A 16,593-nucleotide genomic window follows, 5' to 3' on the forward strand; every position below is an offset into this window, starting at 1 on the left:
ACCTTTTGCCGATTTCATCACGAAGAGTCTGATATCCTACGTGCTTTCTCTGATTTTTGCTCTTTGTAATTTTCCTTCCCCCTATCTCCCTTGTTCACCCCCACTGTACATTCCTTCCTTCTTAATATAAAATTAGGTTTTAAACTTTCTTCTAGATTAAAGGAAGAGAAAAAAGAAGAAAACCCATGGTTTTAACTATCATTTCAGTTTTTGATTGTTATAATTGACCTCTAGATAATAAAAAAAAAAGGAAATTTTAAATCTGAATGGATCGATTTCAACTAATAATAAGCTAAAACCAACGTTAAAATTGACAATCTAACTGGTTCTTGACTACCAAAAAATAAAAAGCCTGGCTTCAAACTTGAATTGGCTTAATTTTTCAATCAGATGTTTCTTGCTTGACAAATAAAGAAACTTCCAACCAAGGAAGGGACCTGTAAGTATCAATATAAATACTGCCCAGATATAAAATTTTTGCTCTACACCACATAACGATATTTTACCACCGGGATGTCCTACATAGAATCAAAGACCTTCTAATTCCAAAGCAATTTCACTCACATTTGAAACAAAATGTAATAGAGATGTATCACACATCATTGAGTTATAATGCACAAAATAATGGCCTTTATTCTTCCATTCACCAAACAAATGCATGAATGACATGTAAGATTGATATTGATACAAAAGTATATGGAAAGACATTAGATTAATCAAACAACTGGATTTACAAAACAGTGTATTAGGGAGCAGCCACAAACAATTTCAGCTTTGCAATTACAGTGGCTATTGTCACCGCACTAAACCTGCCTAAATTCTCATCACAGAAGAAAATAAATATCAATAAGCATTATTTTCCACAAGTTTGACCGTGATCCCCTACTACACAGGATCTTGAATGCCCTAAGTTTGGGTCCTTAGTCACTCCGGGAAAGACTGTTCATTAGTCCTGAAGATATCCAGAAAGGTTACAATATACCACGCTCATTGCTCTCAAACAAGAAAAATAATTTTACATAGAAGATAATTTTCCCTCGCACTAAAGATTTTTAAACCATCCTGTCCACACAACTCAGACTCACCGTGAAAAAAGTGAAACACCAGCAAAGTCGTGCTGCTATCCTTTTCTATGCCAGACAATGACTAGTGATACGAGGCAAAGTATGTTCTCTCAGTGGTTGCGGCTTTCAACTTGAGCTATCCTTGATATGATCGACCGGATTCTATTGAAATTCTTCCAGTAAGGTTCTTGAGAAATGAGGCACTGTAGTGGAAGCTTTTTCACATGTACATGACACTACACTTTACTCCCAGATCTATCAGGATATGCAGTACACGTAACACATTATTCTATAAAATAGACCGCCCTCCTGTTTGAGCTGCCCACTTTGTGCTTTGTATAAAAAGAAAAACCACACAGTAATAGTACTTTTAAGCCCCTTTCCTCTTTTGATCTTTGGATGGCTTCACTTCCTTCGTAAGCATTCTCGGAGCTATTGCCATGGCCATGAGCTCTTGGAAAAGCAGCTTACAAGCATAAGGTATATGTACCTACAGAAGGCAACATCACAAATTATCCTTGGTACACCGTAAGAAAAAAAAAAGCATGTAGGAATTCAGGCAAAAAGTGTAGTGCTCCTTTTTATTTATCTGAAGTACTTATACAACTTGGAAGATTGGTAAGTTCTGTGGGGGCAAAAGAAAGTCGTTGACGACATGTATCAAAGCCAGCAAGTGAATCACATAAAAAGAAATGCAGGTACACATCAGTCACACTTGATATAGCATATTTGTTAATCTCCAATCAGGAAAAGAAAAAAAATAATCATAAAGTGCATTTCCATAATACTCGGTATCGTGCATGAATGCATGAATCAGCTCTACCTATTTCTTTCCAAATTCATGGCCATAAGAATTCCCCAGCCTAAACACACCCAAAACCATATAACTGGAGTAAAACAGGTCTTTCTACAGGTTCGATCATGCTTTGGCATGACCCATCCCAATTCAAACCATTTCACTTTCTTCTTCCTCCCACCTATGCAACTCAAACAGTATTCTCCACTCGGTCATTGCTACTTCTCTTTCCTCTCTCTAGATCTCTTCTGCTCTCATCTCCCTCACTCTTATCCCATCCCCTCAACTTTCATCCATCACTTTCTCTGTTGTCCTCTGTCAATTCTCTCTTCTCGTCTTCTTTGAGCCCAAAGAGGTTTATGGTGCCAGTGATCTTCCAGCAGGAGACATATCCCCCAACAGGCACAGTGTCAGGCAGTACTTAAAAATTCATGCTCTCAAGTTTGCAAGGACAACACACTGAAGGCTACATTCAAATTTCAAACAGGAATTTCAGTTGTACATTATAAGCCCTAAGAAAGCTACTTTAACAAAGGTTTGGCATAGACCTGGCCAGTATTTCAAATCTACCTTGTCCCTTACATATGAGAACATAAGTTCACAACTAGCTATGAGAAGACCAAGAAGACCAGATATCTCATTATAAACTGTCTGCATGATGCGAGTGCAAAAGGAGATTAAAGTTCCGATAGTAATAACAAAGAAGAACAGAATTGCAGACCTACATGCAATGAGAATAGCATCAAAATATAAGGAGACTTCCTGTGACACATGCACATTTGCCAAGATACTAGACAAAAAACCTAAAAAATTGTCTAAATAGGCTCTCATTAAAATAACTATCAACTCAAAGTTCACAAGAGCAGGGAAGAAGTTCCTTACTTGAACAATGTCAGTCTTGTTCTTGCAGCCTCTACACTCAAAGGAATTCTTCTTGAGGTTAGCAATGGCAATGAGCCCACATTTTTCACACACATGGACCCTATAAGCATCACTTTGATCAAATAACCTCTCCTTCAGGAAAAAAGCAGCCCCATGTGCAATCATGCAATCTCGTTCCATTTCTCCAAAGCGTAAACCTCCATCTCGAGACCGCCCCTCTGCTGGTTGTCTGGTAAGGATCTGGACAGGGCCACGTCCTCTTGAGTGGATCTTATCGTCTACCATATGCTTCAGCCTCTGATAGTAAGTAGGACCCAGGAAAATCATGGCAGTCAACTTCCGCCCAGTATGACCATTGTACATGGTCTCAAATCCACGCATCTGATATCCGCACTTATGAAGAGCTTTGCTAATGTTATCCACCTAGAAAGTTTGCACATATTTATCAATTTATGCAATGGAGAATTCTTCAATACACAACTATATTTAGTAAATGAATTCTCTTATTCTACTGTCCATCTCAAAGTCATTCCTAAAGATCATTTCCTTTGAGAAAACATACCAGGACTTTAAGAATGGTAATCAAACATTGTTATTACCTAGCTAGTCACAACCTTAATAAACTTAAGAAAACAGTATGACCATAAGGGTGGCATTTTTTACTTTCAAATAGGTCAAAAGGAGGTTTAGATAATTCTGAATACAGATTGCTTTGCATTTTACAAAGAATGCAAGAAGTGCTTAAATAATACTTACTGTGACATCAGTAAAAGGAGTAGCGTCTCCCTCCTTCCCCATATGAGCAGCTACTTTCCCCATAATGCATTCAATAAGTTGACCAATGGTCATACGAGATGGAATAGCATGTGGATTCACAATAATATCAGGTGTGATGCCTTCAATAGTCCATGGCATGTCCTCTTGTGTATAGGTCATTCCAACAGTTCCCTTCTGACCATGCCTACTACTAAATTTGTCTCCAATTTGAGGAATCCGAACTGATCTCATTCTTACTTTGACGAACCTCAACCCATCAGCATTTGTAGTTAATAGAACCTGTAAAGACCATAACACATTTAGATAGGAATGAAAGGCCTGCCTCTACAGATGACAGCATTACACAAAAGGATAAATTGATATGATCTCCACTGCTGATTGACCAATAAATTCAGGTCCAAAAATTATTATATATTAGCTAAAGGAAAAAAGAGCAACCTGATCCACCATCCCGCTTTCACTGTGGCGTAAACAAGTACTATGATCACGCCGTGTGTATCTCGAAGCTTGTCCTTGAGAATCATCTTGGGCAATTGGGGATGTCTTTCCAATAATCACATCTTCACCAGAGACCCTTGTGCCCTGAATTCAATGAATTGTCATTAGAGAACTAATAAGAAGATTCCATACAACACAGAAAGATGATATCATCAATGTTTCATGAAAACTTACAGGAGGTGCAAGGCCATCATCATCTAGTTTGTCATAAGACCCATGTCGCATACCCTGATGAAAGAAAGGACGGGAGCTGAATAAACAATGAAGAAACAAAATTTACAGCTTTTAACTAGCTTACCATGGTATTCTCCCTATTTGGGCGCCCAAAATCTTCTTTAACAAGAGTTCCCATCTTCTTTTCCTCATCTCTGGACAAGGGCCATCAATATGAGAGTTAAGCATCTTGGCCATTGAGGAAGCAGCAGTACACAAAAGTAAAGAACAAACTTGGGCATCATACCGGTACGAGCGGAAAAATAATGAGCGGAAGAACCCACGATCTATTGAAGATTGGTTCATAATAACAGAATCTTCTTGGTTATACCCAGAGTAGCACGCAATAGCAACAATTGCATTCTTCATAAACATCAAAGAGAAAAGGTATCAGCAGTTTTGCAAGGAGAAACATAAATATAGGAAGATGAACAAATATAGAATATGAACTAAGAAAAAGATAAATAGAAATATAGAAAAAGGAGAAAAAAAAGTGGAGAAGAACAATCACATACAATGCCAGCTGGCAACTGCCTAAAGTGCAAATGTTCCATTGCACGAGTTGTAACAAGAGGTTTCTGTGGATAATACAGAACATAGGCCAATGTGTCCTGAAAAAAGCAGCCAAGCATACCAGATCACCAAATAAGCAAACATGATCAAGTTAAAACTTAAAAGATAAAGCAGCAAATGCTTACCATTCGTAGTTGATAGTTGGTAACATAGATTCCCATGGCTTGTTTTCCCATTGCTGACTGATATGTATTACGAGGTGACTGATACAAAGTAACAATGAGATAAAGTGCAGAGGAAAACAGAAAGGAGCTAAGCAGCATAAACATTATCTATTGGTGCTCACCTGGTTGTGGTCAGGAAAAGGAATGATGGATGCACATACACCCAGAATTAATGACGGATGTATCTCACAGTGGGTGTAAGTTTCAGAGTAAGCTTCCTCTGGATTCTGTCTTGCATTCACAAGATCCTGAAATATTTCATTGTCATCAGATTGCTATATTAACCACTTATTAGGTGCATTTCTCCTTTTAAATTGTCATAGATCCTTAGCAGTCTCTTCTGAAAATTTACAATTTCCCAGTTCGAATGTACTTTTTCCCTAAAGCGGCATAAGAAAATAATGTAAGAACTTTCAATTTTCAAACACTCACATTAATGGTCATGGATATCATTGTAGTTTCCTCTTCCTCGGTATCTATGTACTCTATAAATCCTTTCGCAACTAGATCATGCCAACCTTCTTCTGGGGATTCCTGGGGATATGGAAGTACAAATTTTTAATAGAAGAGTCAAGAGTATATAACATGTACAACTGTTAACTACATAAAGGACTGATTTTGAACTTTCTGGACACACCCTTTGCTGCAAGGCTCTGATATCTTTCTTCTTAATAAGTAACCTTTGATTTTCCACTATAAATAATGGACGACTGCAGCGGCCATAATCTGTATAAAGCCGCAGTTCTTTAAGACGAATATCTCGGACCACTCCAACTTCAGTGTTGACATCAATCTGAGAACAAAAAGACAAAATAACAACCAGTAGGTAATTTCCAACTTTAAAAGGTGCGGTGGTACTGGTACAAGTACTTCCCAAATGAACACCAATAAAATACGCATCCATGTCTTAAGATATGAAACCAAGAAAAATTAATGCATCACAAAGTAAACATATGAATGATGTGAGTACAAACCTGTCTTCTCAAACGTCTTAAGGTTCTAACCAAGAGGTCCGGATTTCGATGGATACCAACCCAACAGCCATTAACAAAAATTTTAGCTGCTTGGGGAATAACAGCAGGTGATATTTCCTACAAAAGGAAAAGGCCTCATAACTCAGATTCATTAGCAGACAAATAATAACAAGATACTTACAGCTAATTCTGAAGAAAAATAAGAACATGGAATCAAATCAATATTTATACTTCCCAAAGCGTAACAAATCAGCTATACCTCAAAGTTTTCAGTGCCCCACTCCTCTAAAAATTCCAAAATAGGATTTGCAGCAGACCCAACAGTGATGTATACCATCAAAGCAAGATTTTTAACCAATCCACAAGCCTAATGTTACAAGAATGTGCAGATATGTCAGATGATGCATAAAATATGACGCAATAAGATAGAGACAATGAATATATCCACTATAACCAGCAAACCAACCCTAAACATTTAATCCCATTTCTCAATTTTCATCGACACGTTAACTTGATCATAGGAGGCCATAAGCCATATTTTCTCCTCTCTTACATTGCTCAACTTTAAAAAAAATATTACAGCTGCAATACCTAAGAAAACTAAAAGTCCAAGAACATCATATTATCTCACGGTTGCAAACCACTTACCTGTCCTTCAGGTGTTTCTGCAGGACACATCATTCCCCAATGAGAGTTGTGCAACTGCCGAGGTTTTGCCAACTTACCTAATTGAAAAATCAAGATATAAATTCAAACTAGAGAAAGCTTGTTCAAGTGATACCTAAGAAAAAGCTTCTGTTTATACCTTCACGTCCTATGGGAGAGTTCAACCTCCGCAAGTGAGATAATGTAGAAGCATATGTCAAACGATTCAACACCTGTAAAAGATAAACATAGTTAATGTTTTCCTCACAAGTCACACATGTAGAGTACTTGATAACAAATGAAGCTGCAGAAATATGTGAAGATAAAAGTATAGACCTGTGACACCCCTGCTCTTGTACCAGCTTGATTTGCTTGTCCCCAGTTTCCAGTAGCAAGGGAGTACTTAAGACCACTGGTGATAGTTTTAGCTTTGATGGCAAATTGCAAATTTACCTCTTTTCCATTATCTACACACTGATAGATCAAGTTCCAAGCAGAACCATTAATAAAATTTCAGAAGTTACTTAATCCAACATAACAAAATAAAGCTCATGAAAACAAGAAACCTTTTGCACATATGATCTCACGTCCCTTGTCAGTTTTCTAAAAAGCTATATTTGCAAAAGAAGATAATAATATATTAGTAATCCAATAATAGAAACAAACACATGATTTTAAAGTTCTAAGATTCAGATAGACAAACCATTCTGAAGAGGCCTCCAAGTAAAGGACCAGCAAGGTCCAACCTTTTGTTGCCATAATGGTCCCTATCATCTTCTGGTCTCCGGCCCAGCGCACAGAGCAATAGACGATGAATGATGTATCTACAGAAAATACAAAGGGTAGTTAGTATCTCTACTTTAACTTATCTCCTCCACTTAGCTTTGTAGTTCATAACAAAGAAAGAGTGAAAGAAAAGAAACATAACCGACCCAAAATAGTATGCTTTTTTGGTTTCACAGAATTCACCAACACCAACATGAGGTAACATTTCCTTTTGAAGAATTTCTTTCGCATACCTACAATAGGAACACACCCAACCTTCATAAACAAATATGAAGTTATAGCAAGATATTTTTAAATGATTGCTTGGCAGAACATACTTAATTCTCTTCTCCCTCGTTACACCAACTGTCGCCCCACGCTTTCCTATGTAGTCCAATGCCACCTGGTGAGAAAACTAGCATGTCACATAGACAGATTTGCCAATCTATTAATTGAACTAAACAAGGAGCTATGTAGGCATATGGGCCAAAACAAATGTGCTTCCATCGTGCGCTATGGCATCTTGCTCACAATAAATATATGGAAACATAAATATGGGAGGGAAAAGTCCCTCAATTCTTCTATGTAGAGAGATTAACTAGAAAAAGAAAAAAAAAACAAGCGAACTAATCTTCCCTAAGAAATGGAACAGACAGTATTATCAAATCTCAGTCGAACAAAATTCTGGATAAAATATAGTTCATTAGCTCTAAATATACTCTTGTTAACATGAACTAATGATAATAGTAAGGAAGCCAACTTATCTCATAATCATCCTATTGCCAACTTACCTAACAACACTTGCACATCCTATCATTTTCATGGTGCTGCTCTCTAAATCTTAGAAATTACTGCCGATTCTCGGATTATTCCATTCCTCACATCATCCTCTCAGGCTATTACGCATCTGAGTCACTTATCTCCATTTACTGTCTGTCACGACAGAGCAAAAGTGCAAAACTACTATACTGTAACCTGCATGCAGATATAGTATTGCTCTTTTGCACTAGATCTACTCTTGCTAAGAGAAAATACGAATGTTAGAAGGGAAGCCAATTTTAGCCAACTTATCTCACAATACTTTCGCATCATCCTATTGCCAACTTATCTAACAATATTGTTGCATCATCCTATCATTCTCATGGTGCCGTTCTCTAAATCTTAGAACTTTCACCTATCCCAGGATTATCATTACTCACGTCATCCAACCAATCCCAGGGTGTTGCTCTCTATTACTCTATATCTTAGGAGTTTTCACCTAGCCTACATTAGCTCAAGGTCTATCTTCTCATCCCTTTTTTTTTTGTTACAGCTCAATTGACCTTGATTGTTGACAAATTGTTGCATGATCCCCACAAAATAAGCCTAATAATAAGCTAAAAGGAAAACTAAGAAAACCAGAAGGTTAACAATATCTCATTGTAACCAAACATAAAAGTGCCAGTAAATCCTCCCAAGTTTAATTCTCAATGTCCTACCACATGCTATACAAGCCTCTCTGTGGGTTATTGTTCATAAATCATGAAAAGTTGAAACTTAAATACGTTTACAGACTGGTAATATATGCATAAAATATATGATGACTACAAAAGAGAGGGACAATGCATTGACGAAACCACCCATCGACAGAAGGCCAAAGAGTTCCTAAAAATATATATTCATATTTCCATCCAAGAGTACTGCATATAGTGAAGAACAATGATCTATTCCCACTAAACTGAGAAACTTTGCATGTACAGGAGGATTAAAGATAAAAAGTCTTCTCTTGATAAATGGATGCATGAGATCCTCTCAATGGAATGTCAGAATTACCTGCTGATTTTGTATAACAAATGCTTCCTCTAGAGAAGGCCGCAACAGTTCCATCATTTGCGTATCAGAGAAGTCATAACATATATGTTCTAGTATGTCTTTGTCAGCAACAAAACCTAATGCTCGGAACACAATGATTATTGGAATATCTGCTCGTATATATGGAAGGGTAGCTCGAATATACTGTCCTGAGGAACCCTGTCAAGATTGAGAAATTTGCTATTTTCAAATTTCCGTTTAATGAGTCCAGTATCAATATATAAAATTTTAAACAGAAACATACACAGGCAGCAAAGAAAAAGAAACACTGTGTCAACATGAATAAGTAAAGTACCTACCCCTTTCGCACTAGTACGGGAGAGCATCCGCACAAACATGCTGCTTGCTGGTCTGTTCTGATTCTCAGCCATAGATCTGACTTCCGCTACATAAGCAAATTTGTTAGGTTGTCTTTTCTTAAATACATAAACATGATTGGTGCTCATCTTTTCCTGGGCAATAAGAACCTTCTCGCTCCCATTAATTATGAAATATCCGCCTTGATCATACGGACATTCTCCAAGTTCAGTTAGATCCTTTTCAGACTGCTGATATAGTGTGCAATAACTAGAACGCAACATGATAGGCACCTACAATAAGGAAAACAAAAGGTTGATGAGCAAAAACTAGACAAGGGACATACTGCCAAAAGTACATTCATTGATTACCTTTCCAATAAATACTTTTGGATATTCCTGAGTCTCAGTAACCTCCTCGCAGTCATGCCCTTTCTTTATAACTCTATATTTTACATCAACATATAATGGAGCCGAGTATGTCAAATTTCTAAGCCTTGCAGCTTTAGGAAACAATGTAGCTGTTTCTCCATCAGACTCCGTCATCATAGGCCTACTCAAATAAATCTGTCCAAAGCTAATCTTGTGCAGCGTCTACAGAATATGCATCAATAGAAATATAAAATTAAAAGAAAAGCAAGACAGATATCATATAAGTCAGCAGAAGAATATGTAGGATATAAATATGAGCATAAAAGATACCAAAGAAAGCAAGACCGCTCTGGTTAGAGAATGGCATCAAATGGCATTCTTAAACCGAGATGTTTCGCCAAAATGTTTTGCATTACGGTCACATCCGATCCCCCCGTTCAGAAACAATCCTAATAACAATTTTCTAATGTATGCTTTTTAATTCTAAGTGGATTCTACTTAATCCAACTTGTATCTAACTCGGTATCAACCTCATTGCTTAAATATTATTACATTTTGTGTGATGTCTTGCATAATAAGATAAAGAAGAATATTTATTAAAAGAAGTCCAAAATCGATACAATGAAACTAGAATCGAAACCGACCAAAACTGACTAAAATGTTTTGGTTTTTAACCAACCCAAAACTAAACCAAAACTGATACTTTGAACTATGGTTGTGATTGTGGTAGTACTAGTAACTCCTTCCTACTTTTGCAGAAAATTCAAATAATTATCCACCGGTTCTTCTTCACACTGTTTGAGTTTGAGGGTTTCTCCAGAATCCAACTTCATGGTTCAAAGTTCGATCAAAACTTATAGAAGCAACAATACCACTATAGTTATCTAAATGGCCAACTTGGGTCAATAGGTGGTTTCCGTTGGCTTCAAGTTCCTCTTCTTTCTCAACATATTGCTTCAGTACACGTGACCCCCATTAATTTTTTCACTAAACCTCCCTCCATTTTAATTTCATAGTCTATCTTCTAGGTAATGGACCATTCTTCATCCAATTTCCAACACTGCCCAATGAAACTGAATCCTTTTCATGTATCTTCTGTTCTTACCAAAGGACATTCCTGACTTCTCTTGAAGTGCAGACAAAATATTAACAGAAACACCTATTGGAAGCATTGACAATAGGACTCTCGAAAGTTGAAACATAAAACCTGCCATAATCTACAAAAGGCTGCTCTGTCTTGCGTTCTGAATCTTCTGATGGTTCACAAACACGAACTCCTAGTGATTCTATGTATAATCGGTGGAATTTCCAGTACCTTTATCAGAACAAATCCGGTGTTCATCAAGATCCACCTCGCCACCATAACCCTACCTATCTAAACCTCAACTTCTCATCAAACCAATTTCAGGTGAATCATCAAAAAGTTTCCTCATTTTCTCCAGTAGATACCTAAAAAAACCCTAATAACCAAAAGAGGGCCAAGAAGAGACTCGAAGAAGGAGAAGAAGACCTCAGAGAACTCGGATTGGCGGCCAGGGTTGTGCTGGGACTCGGGGCGAATCTCGATGTCGGCGGACTCATCGACGATCTCCTGCATAGTGTTCTGGATGAACTCATCGAACGAATCTAGCTGCTGCCGCACCAGACCCTTCTCCTCGAAGTAGGCGCTGATAACCGCCCACGCGTCCTCCTGCGTAATCTCTTCTTCCTCGTCCTCCTCCATCTCCATCCCCGCGTACTCCTCCTCCATCTCTCACCCCTATTCCCCTCGCAAAACCCTAGCTACAGTCGATCTCCTTCAGAAACCCTCCTATATCGCGTCAATTGATCTCGGAGATGAAACCCTAGCGACAGGCGTAGGCGAGGTTTTCTTGTGATGCGGAGTGAGGAAAAGAGAAAGAAACGAGCAGGAGAGTCCCGCCTCCGTTCTTAAGATCAGCTCCAACCGGTCTTCAATAAAACTCTAAATTTGGAGCTCCACCAAGCTCCAATGGGTATTTGGACTCCAAATTTAGAGTCAGTACTTTAAATAATAGTTGACCTTTTACAATTTTAACTTCGCTTTATAAAAATTTAATTTAACAATTTTAATTTCCTCTGTACTTTTTATTAAATAATTTAATTAGTTAAAAGTAAATATATAGTTAGTTTTACTAATCAATTTTCAACAAAAATAGTATCATATATCTTTATTTTTTAATTATTTTTGACTTACTAGATTATTAAATATTTATTATTTTTATTATAAATATAATTTTGATATTTTTAGTAATTATGTGTAATATTTCGATATTTATTTCGTGTAATATATTTGATGCGTATAATTAAAAAATTAGTAATTTAAAAATATTTATAAAACTATTGAATATTAGTTTTAAAAAAATCTAGATTAAAGTTTTTTAACCATATATTCTTTTATTAAAAAATAATAACAATAATAGATCATATTAAGTGATTTAAAATAGGTAATATAAATATATATATATATATATATATATATTAATAAGCAATCTCGCAAAGGGTTTCTTTTCTTTTAAACCCCTCTAAATTTCCCTTATTTACGTGTATGCTCTTAAAATGAATTTGCCTTGTTCCCTTATATATAGTTAATTTCATTAAGAAATAATGAAATTAACTTTTTGTCACTAGTTTGTCCTATTTTTTTAGATGAATTTTGATTAATATTATTTTTAGATGTGTTAAAAAGTTTATTCAATCATTTATATTTTTATCTTGTATAAGTATCTTCAAAATTGATCTTTTCGAAGGCTAAAATTTCATTAATTTAAAAAAAAAACTCACCTAATGCGAGAAATTTTGTGAATTGCAAGTAGAGCTAATTTAAAATAGGTACATGTTACAAGATTTAATTCAATAAAGTTTAGCAATAAAATGAGTTGGTAAAATTGTTCATATTGAAATAAGTGTTTCATAACCAACCAACTCTAGTAGAGTTGTTAGATAATTTTTTCTATAACAAGGAGATCATAAAATCAACTTCAACTCCAAACAACTGTTGTGGAAAAAAAATTCTTTGGTGATTTAATAGCTTAGATTAACGGCTCGACTTTGTTGATGACTTAGCGGTACGATTAACTTAAAGAACAGCTTAACAACGCGACGGCTTAGAGCAAATCTCGACAGCGTTTAGTTCGAAGCAATTATTCGGACTCATATCTAGTCTTCGAGTTCATAAATAATAATAAAAAAAGTGCTTTCATAAAAGAAGTGCAATTTATTACATAATCAACTTAGGAGTTGTCAATACTATATGTTCTACCTAAAACTGTATATGATTGACTATGCACCTGTAGCAATTATGTTATTCATTCTAAGGTCTAATAATCTCAGGGGCAGTAAGTGATAAGGTAATTAGCCCCTGTGCAAGTGAAGGTGCTTGTGGCATCATCGTATGCATAGCTATAAGCCTGAGGGCAAGCATTCTTGAAGATTTGTGAGTAATTTGTGGGCTTGCATACATTTGGGTCAGCAAATGCTCCTGTGCAACAGTACTGTTCGGACCCAAACGCCAGGCAGGCACTCTTGCATCCGACCACCGACCCGTCGGGCGCCTTGTACTGCAACTCCTGCGGGCATATGCCGTTGATATTGGTCGGGCACGCCGCCCCGTGGCATCCAGCCACGCCCTGCGGCGCGATCGACAGGGGCACGTTGAATCCGTCGACGTTGCTCACGTCGTAAAAATCCTTGCCGCCGTCGCCCTGGAGCGTGAACTCGGCCAGGTTTGTCGGGGGGACGCCGCCCGAGTTGCCGCACTGGACCTGCCCGGTGCCGCAGTCCCCCGACAAGCACGAGAATTTCCCCGACGAGTCGGTGGAGCACCGGTGGCGGGCCCACATCCGACCCGACCACTTGGGCGGTGCGTCGAGCGACTGCGAGGCCCCGGGTTGGAGCTCGAAGCCGGTGGACGGAAGGGGACCGGAATTGGCCCCGGATATCGCCGCCGGCCACACCGGGTAGGAGCATTTGTTCTGGAACGTGAAAGAAGTTGACCATGCACCTGAAAACAGTAAAGTTGTTCAATTCAAAAGAGCTCGCTAGCTCTTATATCATATTATTGAGAACATATTGGTTAATTAGGAGAGCAAACCTTGGACCACGAAGGCCGCCAAAACGGCGAAGAAGAGGAGAGAGGCCATGGCCACGACCACGAAGGAAAGAGACTGGCTACCGATGGGGGGATGGCTTTCTTTCAAAAGGGCACAGAATAAGGACTCAAATATAGAGGAAAGGAATTGCAAATATGGAAAGAGATCGATTTAGCCAGGCAACGTAAGGCGTGCATTGATTGACCGGCAGATTTCGAGTATATCTCGCATGGATGTGGCTGGTTTACGTACCATAACTGCATGGTGGTAAGAAGCCGTTACTGTGGGGTACGTAAGTCACTTTACCCTATAGGGATTTACTAACCTTCTTATCTTCTCATCTCACCTTCGGGTTACAGTATCTCGCAGTAGATCGTATTGGGATACAAATGATTGGTATTACCAGATTTTTGCCATTTAATTAGTGGATTTCCTTCTGAAACAATGGGAAGTTTACCAAATATATTTTGGAATGATTTTGCACTCTAATTTTAGGGGTTCTCATATCCTAGTTTTTATTCGATCCGATTCCCAAATTGAACTGTTAGCTTATTGATGTGATAATGGTTATATGCTCAGGTCTATAGGGTTTGGATTCAGGTCGTCAAATTTATCATGTCAAGTCAGGTTGACATGAAATATTTTCATTTGTGAGCAAAGTTTATGAGGGAAATCTCATTGCAGATGGCATAATTGCATTAAGATTAATTGTAACTTGTGACTAGGTTCGTTGCAGATGATGATTTAGTGCTCTCTAAGTAGGGTGGTCAAGTTCGGGCAGAAAAATATCGAGGCTATTGGATAACTCTGCGCCGCTAAACTACGAGGGAGAAGGAGAATAGGAGAGTGAGAGTGAGAGTGAGAGCGAGATGAGAGGAGAATAACAGGAGAAGAATAAGATGTGTGTTTATTATTTGAAAGGCCAAGTCGTATATATGGGTGTAATTGAGCATAAATAAAGGGAATTGATAAAAAAAAAACACCATATCTTACCTGTATTTATTATTCGACTCTTATAATATAGGCTTAATTTTTTTAAAATACTTTGAGTTAAACTTAACCAAGACAACAGTTTATGAGTCATACTAAAATCTACGGCAAAAGAAGAGTAGAGGAATAAATTATTTTAGAGCATTTTAATTATTTTTCACCTATGATTATGTTAACTAATGCATATGATTACTTTTAATCAAGAAAACTAGCATTGGAGTGTTTTGGAGGATTAAACACGTAATGTAGGAGTTGAAAGATAAATATAGATAAGATATGGTGTAAATAATAATAAAAACAAAATATAGGGTGTTTTTGATTAATTTCTTTAAAATCAAATCACACGTGTAAGTAAATTGAATTTTATTGAGCTGAGCCTGATTAAGCTTGCTTGTCCTCAAGCTCCACGTAAAATTAGATTTGAATCAAATTTGAGATTGATTCAATTGATTAAACTTTGCTTGTTTCAAATATGAGCCGAGATCGAGCTAGCTTTATTATTTTGACGGCGCTAGTCATATCTTAGAGATACGAGTCAAGCTTTTTGGATTTAGGCCGAGCTGGCTTGGCTAAGAGAGAGTAAACCCACTCTCGATTAAGCTTTGAGTCAAGATCGAACTAGGCTTAGTTTGGCCTTAGTGGCATATATGGGTAGGTGTTAGCCGATGAGCTAGTTGATGATGCAAATCGGGTTAGGCCGGATCATATTATGAGGACATTGAGTTCAATGGATTGAGTCTATTAATGTTTTAATTGATTCATACTTATATAAGCCTTTAAAGAAAGTCTAGTTAAATCATATAAGCCCATAAGACAAGTCCAATTAACTCAAGTAAGTATTTAAGTCAAGTCTATTTAATTTAAGTAAGCTTTTAAGACAATTCTAATTAAGTTATGTAAGCCTTAATCTTAATAGGACTCATTGTATCTGACCTCTATATATGAAGGGGTTGAGCTACTTTTTTTAATCATCCAAGCATCCAATGGATAATTAAGAATTATATTTTAACCTTAGATTATCTTAGGAGCAAGAGTAAAATAATTTAGGAGTAGAAGTAAATTAATTATAGCTATTTATTTTTCTAGGAGTAGATCTATCTTAGAACCCTAATTTTATCTTAAAACCCTAGTCACTATCTATTCCATGAGCCACCCAACCTTACAGCTGTCCATTACCACCCTTGGCCATCTGCTACCCTCCAACGGTCGCCCGCAATATTAAATAATTATCAATTTGTCCAGTTCTAACATCTTTTCACCGTTTTGATTTTATCTTTTCACTCGGACTTTGAAATCATGTGAAACCAGAGCCATCATATCTGTGAATTCTTAATTTCTATAAAAATATTATAATTTTTTTACATCTAGATTAGTCCAGATTTAGTTTATAACAACTGAGCACCTCTATCTTGTAGTGATGCAATGTGAACAAATGTCTTTGTAACTACATTGAGCTCTTAAACAGAAAAATCACAACACCAACGGATGTCTTGATGCAATCATGCTGGTGGAGATAAATCCTGGGTTTAGCTGGTGCATAGATGAAAGGGGTTGTAGCGAAAAGATTATGTTCTCCTCATTCAATAAAAGACTTCAATAACAATCACAAGGAGGAACACAAAGG

General features: G+C 37.2%; 2 protein-coding genes across 2 annotated transcripts; both read right to left on the reverse strand.

The window, feature by feature from the left end:
• Nucleotides 1-695: 695 nt before the first annotated feature.
• LOC140783756 (DNA-directed RNA polymerase II subunit RPB2) lies at nt 696-11,857 on the reverse strand. Its single transcript, XM_073130783.1, has 25 exons — nt 11,381-11,857; nt 9,871-10,092; nt 9,502-9,792; nt 9,164-9,361; nt 7,690-7,754; nt 7,519-7,605; nt 7,290-7,410; nt 7,153-7,197; nt 6,923-7,060; nt 6,747-6,819; nt 6,590-6,666; nt 6,201-6,308; nt 5,942-6,058; nt 5,605-5,760; nt 5,400-5,501; nt 5,090-5,215; nt 4,929-5,006; nt 4,746-4,841; nt 4,478-4,593; nt 4,316-4,385; nt 4,192-4,245; nt 3,958-4,101; nt 3,499-3,798; nt 2,743-3,165; nt 696-1,554 (listed from the first exon to the last, which is right to left on the reverse strand). Exons 1-25 carry the CDS (start codon nt 11,618-11,620, stop codon nt 1,435-1,437), a joined length of 3,567 nt encoding a protein of 1,188 aa, XP_072986884.1. The 5' UTR covers nt 11,621-11,857; the 3' UTR covers nt 696-1,434.
• Nucleotides 11,858-13,087: 1,230 nt separating this feature from the next.
• LOC140784798 (thaumatin-like protein 1b) lies at nt 13,088-14,063 on the reverse strand. The gene is made up of 2 exons (XM_073132353.1): nt 13,982-14,063; nt 13,088-13,891 (listed from the first exon to the last, which is right to left on the reverse strand). The coding sequence occupies exons 1-2, from the start codon at nt 14,028-14,030 to the stop codon at nt 13,218-13,220; spliced, it is 723 nt and encodes a 240-aa protein (XP_072988454.1). The 5' UTR covers nt 14,031-14,063; the 3' UTR covers nt 13,088-13,217.
• Between the last annotated feature and the right edge of the window lie 2,530 nt (nt 14,064-16,593).

The sequence above is a fragment of the Typha latifolia genome, chromosome 3 (assembly GCF_019914945.1).
Source record: "Typha latifolia isolate L0001 chromosome 3, TyphaL0001v2, whole genome shotgun sequence".
In the NCBI taxonomy this organism is placed as follows: Eukaryota; Viridiplantae; Streptophyta; class Magnoliopsida; order Poales; family Typhaceae; genus Typha; species Typha latifolia.